Source organism: Cardiocondyla obscurior, linkage group LG13 (assembly GCF_019399895.1).
Source record: "Cardiocondyla obscurior isolate alpha-2009 linkage group LG13, Cobs3.1, whole genome shotgun sequence".
Lineage (NCBI taxonomy): Eukaryota > Metazoa > Arthropoda > Insecta > Hymenoptera > Formicidae > Cardiocondyla > Cardiocondyla obscurior.
The window spans coordinates 718166-725649 of NC_091876.1; the positions used below are offsets into that span (position 1 = coordinate 718166).

The 7484-nt window shown below is 34.1% G+C and overlaps 1 protein-coding gene across 1 annotated transcript; it reads right to left on the bottom strand.

Moving 5' to 3' along the window:
• Nucleotides 1-121: 121 nt before the first annotated feature.
• Nucleotides 122-7480, bottom strand: LOC139107733 (ovochymase-2-like). The gene is made up of 15 exons (XM_070665546.1): nt 6991-7480; nt 6491-6778; nt 6146-6400; nt 5815-6082; nt 5334-5599; nt 5081-5244; nt 4820-5024; nt 3893-4015; nt 3470-3757; nt 3122-3379; nt 2791-3058; nt 2310-2575; nt 2057-2220; nt 1843-2000; nt 122-311 (listed from the first exon to the last, which is right to left on the bottom strand). Exons 1-15 carry the CDS (start codon nt 7076-7078, stop codon nt 167-169), a joined length of 3204 nt encoding a protein of 1067 aa, XP_070521647.1. The 5' UTR covers nt 7079-7480; the 3' UTR covers nt 122-166.
• Between the last annotated feature and the right edge of the window lie 4 nt (nt 7481-7484).

Sequence of the window (7484 nt, forward strand, 5' to 3'; positions counted from 1 at the left end):
AAAACGTGAGCACTCTACTAGCTTTAATAAAATCGAATTAGAGTCAAAAAATAAACTTAGAACAATCAAAATCATTAACTTTAAACACTTTTTATTTTAATTAATAAAACATACACGTCACTTTTTATAAGTTAATTTATTAATATTTTCCGTTGACATACAAGCTTCAGACTTTGTGGGGCAAAAGTAGAATATAGAAACTGCAATGGAATGCCAACAAGACCCTTGAGAAAGCAGTAGAAATCCCCCTCTCCAAGTATAGATCACAGTAAAAATTCTGCAGCCTTCCAGGTACTCCAATCACCAGCAAACTGAAATATAAATTTAATTACAGTTAGGAGAAATATTAAATTGTAATTAAAACACTCTACTACATTAAATAAAACAGAATTAAAATTAAAAATTGAACTTGAATGCCTAAAAATAATTTATTCAAGAGTCACTCTACTTTTAACCTATAACACGTACCTGTCACTTTTCAAACCCTTAATAAAAATAGTTCACGACGTTGTACAGGCTTGGCACTTCTTGGGCAGCAAAAAAAAGCTTCAAAATTGATAAAAAATCTAACGGGACCGTCCAAAAATCAGCAGAACTTATTTGTCAAGCTGTACAAGCACAGTGAAACTTCTGCGACCCTCGCAGCACTCAAATCACCAGACAACTAAAATATAAATTTATTTACAGTTTAAAAAAATAATAAATTGTTATTAGAACACTCTACTACACTCAACAAAACTAAAATTAACTTAAAAATTCAACTTGGAATCTTGAAAATAATTTAATTAACAATATCTTAACTTTTAACCTAAAACACATACCTGTCACTTTTAAAACTCTTATAAAAAATAGTTCCCGTCCATGTAGAGCCTTGGAACTTTTTGGGCAGCAACAGGGAGGTTCAAATTTGATAAAAAATCCAACGGGGCACTCGAGGAAAACGCAGAACTATTTTCATAAGCTGTAGAAGTGCAGTGAAACTTTTGTGACCCTCGCAGAACACCAATCACCAAAAATCTAAAATATAAAATTATTTACAGTTAAGAGAATAATTAAATTGTATTTAAAACATTCTACTACACTTAAATAAACCAAATTTAGGTCAGAAATTTAACTAGAAGACTCAAAAAAAATTTTTTTAAAGATATTTCAACTTTTAACCTAAAACACATACCTGTCACTTTTAAAACACTTATAAAAAATCGATTGCATACGTGAGTTAATTCATCTTGAAGCAAAAATTTTGCAAAACATTTTAACGATAAATGATTGCTATAAATTGATTGCTATAAATTAATTTTCGCACACAGCCAGCACTGTATTATACGAATTGAAATTTCCATAAATCTTGGGAAATTTGTAGCAAATTAATATGCGCGACAAAGAACGATAGTAAAAAAATATTTCTAATCATATCAGATAATATTCCGAAGAAAGTGTCGAGAAACATAACAACAAAGAGTGACTTTAATTGGATAAATTGAAATTCTTTACTCTGAGCTCTGATTAGCTGTTGCAGACACTTGACGATCTAAGCTAACGTTTATTTGTTAGCTTAGCTACGGAAAAAATGATCTGCGACAGTCTACGCATCGTGAACATGGTATGTACTTATACGTTTAATTGGCAATAAAGTATAACGTAATTTTTCTATAAAATCACTGAAATGATTGTTTCGGTACAATATGTATTTATTTATTAAAAATTAATGTATATGTTAAAAAAAATGGACTCATTTAAATTAAAAGAGAAGTATTAATAGTAAAAAAATATACAGAAATTAAAAAGTTCTATTAGTTTTGGTTAGACGATATGTTTGACGATATGTTAAAATATTCCGACCACACAATTTTCTCTATCCAAGGAATATAATGATAAACGCGGGTGTACACGCCAGGTGTGATGTCACCACAAGCTTTTCCTAGACTGGTGATTCCAATTACAGTGTACAGACACTGGTGGACCGTGCCGAAGATCGAGAGTGGTCCTCCACTGTCACCCTTAAATAATAACGTATTCAATTAATTTGCCTTCTTTTGCAAAAATAATGTGTTACCTGACAGGTATCTTTTCCGTCTCCTCCCGCGCATATTTGCCAGTCGTCGACAATTCCCTGTGGGAGCGCCAGGGAAATACCGTCGAAAAAACTCGCGTTGCAACTTTCATGCGAGACCAATCTAAGTATCACCTTTAATAAATCGTCCGAGCCCTTGATATTAGCTGAAAAATTAAATAATACTCTCAAAATTTTGACGCGCTCACTGGAGAGTTTATGATTAAAACAAAATTATTTTTTTTAATAATCTTACCCCAGTTGGTTACACCCCATCCAGTGGCGATTGCCTTCTCAGATCCACTTGCATCGGGCCAGTCAACTGGAAGACATGCCGGTCTGACGAATTGGGTGTAATTAGCTTCTTGCTCCAGACGCAGTATGGCTATGTCATGGTATTGTTGCGGGTATTTGTAATCGGGATGTATTATGCTCTCATCGATGGCGATTGTCTGCGAAGTATCGCTGCCTCTTGCCTGCGCGAGATTCAGTTCACCGAGTCTTACCCATTTTGCTTTTCCCCTTTTTAAAAAAAATCAGATTATTATTTATTATTTCAATTTTATATAACTCGATATTACAAACCATGCGCTTCGTACGTATTATTTACGATTTATTCTTTCTTAAATAAAGTTATTTTATATTTAATAATTTTCGGCAACAAACTACGGACGTTTTTATGTATTATAGGAATGATTAGGATATTTGTCATTAAGATATTTTAAATTAAAACTTACCACTCCGATGTCCAAGCGCAGTGGGCCGCTGTTAGAACAAATTTAGAAGAAATTAAACTACCGCCACAAAGCCATGAGATTGCATCAAAATCACCAAAACCGACAGCCACCATGTGCGGAAATTCTTTCCGTTTAGCCTCTATGCCATTAATTACCGATAATCTATATTTCCAATTGTCACATAAGGTAAATCCAGCATTTTCAAGGCTTAAAATTGGCTCGGGCAGTAGTACCAAATTGTAGACATCCTGTACATTTTCCATGCACTCTGAAACAAGGGAAACGTTTAAATACAGATCCTAATATAGATTAAAAGCGAATGCGCACTTACTTATTTTCGATACGTATCCACTCGAAGGTTGCATTGAATTACGTACGGTATTTAATACATCTGTTTGTAATTGCGACGTCGGTCTAACTGGTTGACTAACTGGTTTCGTTTTTGATATACAACATTTTCCAGGATCAAAGTTAACCGTTTCACAATAACTCCACATTCTCCTGGTGTTGAATACCTCAACATTATCTTCCAGGCACTCTGCTCTCCAATGTTTACATACACCGAAATAATTATCTTGCACGCAATGGTCTAAAAATTGTAAAAATGCATTAACAATTTTACAAGTTATTTTAATATTTATTATATTTATCGCACGATAGAGCAGAAGGAAATTCTTACTTGTTGAAAAGTCTTGCATGAAGGATTCCAACTTATCCGATGAAGTAGTCGATGTTAAAGGTTGAACCGAATCATCGGTAGTCGTATCATTCACATCAGGTAATTGTGGCACCATTTTAATCGCATCGTGACTTACAAGATTTGTTGACGGGCAACATATTATTGGGTCAAAGCCTACAAACCCGCACGTTCTCCTGGGGGTTTTCCCATCCGATAATTCCTGAAGAACTCTCTGACAATTTTTTAATTGTGTGCAAACACCCGTGGAGTTATCGACGTGGCATAACTCTGAAAATTATAAAGATGAATTAACGTTCAATCATATATAATTATAATTTGAGAATTACAATATTTAATATTTGCTGGGTAATGATAGATTGTCTTTGTGCAATACGTATTTTTCAAAAAAAAAAAAAATCTTGCCAGTATAAAATAAGCACTGAACGTACTCGTTCCAAAACGAGAGTTCGCATATTTTTAACAAAAAGAATACTAACGCACCTCCGATGTCTTGTCCATATATTGACGACAAAATTGATCCTAACACTAAAATTAATAACGATGTGGCGATTGTCATGTCCATTGTCATTCTCGAACAGCCTTAGATCACTCTGCTTTCTCGTCTAATCTCGAAGACTCGGTCACAATAATAAAAAATATACTTCGTGCAACATACATTTTTTTCTGGTTCTTTTCTCCATCAAGTTGTTCGTCCGAGATTGGTAATAATGATAACGAGGTCATACTTGTGATGCAATTCACGATAAATCAGTCGCTTGCATACGTGAGTTAATTCATCTTGAAGCAAAAATTTTGCAAAACATTTTAACGATAAATGATTGCTATAAATTAATTTTCGCACACAGCCAGCACTGTATTATACGAATTGAAATTTCCATAAATCTTGGGAAATTTGTAGCGAATTAATATGCGCGACAAAGAACGATAGTAAAAAAATATTTCTAATCATATCAGATAATATTCCGAAGAAAGTGTCGAGAAACATAACTACAAAGAGTGACTTTAATTGGATAAATTGAAATTCTTTACTCTGAGCTCTGATTAGCTGTTGCAGACACTTGACGATCTAAGCTAACCTTTATTTGTTAGCTTAGCTACGGAAAAAATGATCTGCGACAGTCTACGCATCGTGAACATGGTATGTACTTATACGTTTAATTGGCAATAAAGTATAACGTAATTTTTCTATAAAATCACTGAAATGATTGTTTCGGTACAATATGTATTTATTTATTAAAAATTAATGTATATGTTAAAAAAATGGACTCATTTAAATTAAAAGAGAAGTATTAATAGTAAAAAAATATACAGAAATTAAAAAGTTCTATTAGTTTTGGTTAGACGATATGTTTGACGATATGTTAAAATATTCCGACCACACAATTTTCTCTATCCAAGGAATATAATGATAAACGCGGGTGTACACGCCAGGTGTGATGTCGCCACAAGCTTTTCCTAGACTGGTGATTCCAATTACAGTGTACAGACACTGGTGGACCGTGCCGAAGATCGAGAGTGGTCCTCCACTGTCACCCTTAAATAATAACGTATTCAATTAATTTGCCTTCTTTTGCAAAAATAATGTGTTACCTGACAGGTATCTTTTCCGTCTTCTCCCGCGCATATTTGCCAGTCGTCGACAATTCCCTGTGGGAGCGCCAGGGAAATGCCGTCGAAAAAACTCGCGTTGCAACTTTCATGCGAGACCAATCTAATTATCACCTTTAATAAATCATCCGAGCCCTTGATATTAGCTGAAAAATTAAATAATACTCTCAAAATTTTGACGCGCTCACTGGAGAGTTTATGATTAAAACAAAATTATTTTTTTTAATAATCTTACCCCAGTTGGTTACACCCCATCCAGTGGCGATTGCCTTCTCAGATCCACTTGCATCGGGCCAGTCAACTGGAAGACATGCCGGTTTGACGAATTGATTGTAATTAGCTTCTTGCTCCAGACGCAGTATGGCTATGTCATGGTATTGTTGCGGGTATTTGTAATCGGGATGTATTATGCTCTCATCGATGGCGATTGTCTGCGAAGTATCGCTGCCTCTTGCCTGCGCAAGATTCAGTTCACCGAGTCTTACCCATTTTGCTTTTCCCCTTTTTAAAACAAATCAGATTATTATCTATTATTTCAATTTTATATAACTCGATATTACAAATCATGCGCTTCGTACGTATTATTTACGATTTAGTCTTTCTTAAATAAAGTTATTTTATATTTAATAATTTTTGGCAACAAACTACGGACGTTTTTATGTATTATAAGAATGATTAGGATATATGTCATTAAGATATTTTAAATTAAAACTTACCACTCCGATGTCCAAGCGCAGTGGGCCGCTGTTAGAACAAATTTAGAAGAAATTAAACTACCGCCACAAAGCCATGAGATTGCATCAAAATCACCAAAACCAACAGCTGCCATGTGCGGAAATTCTTTATGTTCAGCCTTTGTGCCATTAATTATCGCGAATTTATATTTCCAAATGTCACATGAGGTAAGTGGAGCTTTTTCAAACATTAAAATTGGCTTGGGTAGTAGTACAAAATTGTAGATATCCTGTACATTTTCCATGCACTCTGAGAAAAAAGAAACGTTTAAATACAGATCTTAATATAGATTAAAAGCGAATGCGCACTTACTTATTTTCGATACGTATCCACTCGAAGGTTGCATTGAATTACGTACGGTATTTAATACATCTGTTTGTAATTGCGACGTCGGTCTAACTGGTTGACTAACTGGTTTCGTTTTTGATATACAACATTTTCCAGGAGATTCGTTAAACATTGTGCAATCACTCAACTTTTTTCTGGTATAAAATAACTCAAAATTATCTTTCAGGCAGTCACTCAAATATTTACATACACCGAAATAATTATCTTGCATGCAATGGTCTAAAAATTGTGAAAATGCATTAACAATTTTACAAGATATTTTAATATTTATTATATTTATCGCACGATAGATCAGAAGGAAATTCTTACTTGTTGGAAAGCCATGCATGAAGGATTCCAACTTATCCGATGAAGTAGTCGATGTCAAAGGTTGAACTGAATCTTCGGTAGTCGTATCATTCACATCAGGTAATTGTGGCACCATTTTAATCGCATCGTGACTTACGAGATTTGTTGATGGGCAACATATTATTGGGTCAAAGCCTACAAACCCGCACGTTTTCCTGGGGGTTTTCCCATCCGATAATTCCTGAAGAACTCTCTGACAATTTTTTAATTGTGTGCAAACACCCGTGGAGTTATCGACGTGGCATAACTCTGAAAATTATAAAGATGAATTAACGTTCAATCATATATAATTATAATTTAAGAATTACAATATTTAATATTTGCTGGGTAATGATAGATTGTCTTTGTGCAATACGTATTTTTCAAAAAAAAAAAAATCTTGCCAGTATAAAATAAGCACTGAACGTACTCGTTCCAAAACGAGAGTTCGCATATTTTTAACAAAAAGAATACTAACGCACCTCCGATGTCTTGTCCATATATTGACGACAAAATTGATCCTAACACTAAAATTAATAACGATGTGGCGATTGTCATGGCCATTATCATTCTCGAACAGCCTTAGATCACTCTGCTTTCTCGTCTAATCTCGAAGACTCGGTCACAATAATAAAAAATATACTTCGTGCAACATACATTTTTTTCTGGTTCTTTTCTCCATCAAGTTGTTCGTCCGGGATTGGTAATAATGATAACGAGGTCATACTTGTGATGCAATTCACGATAAATCAGTCGATTGCATACGTGAGTTAATTCATCTTGAAGCAAAAATTTTGCAAAACATTTTAACGATAAATGATTGCTATAAATTAATTGTCGCACACAGCCAGCACTGTATTATACGAACTGGAATTTCCATAAATCTTGGGAAATTTGTAGCGAATTAATATGCGCGACAAAGAACGATAGTAAAAAGATATTTCTACTCATATCAGATAATATTCCGAAGAAAGTG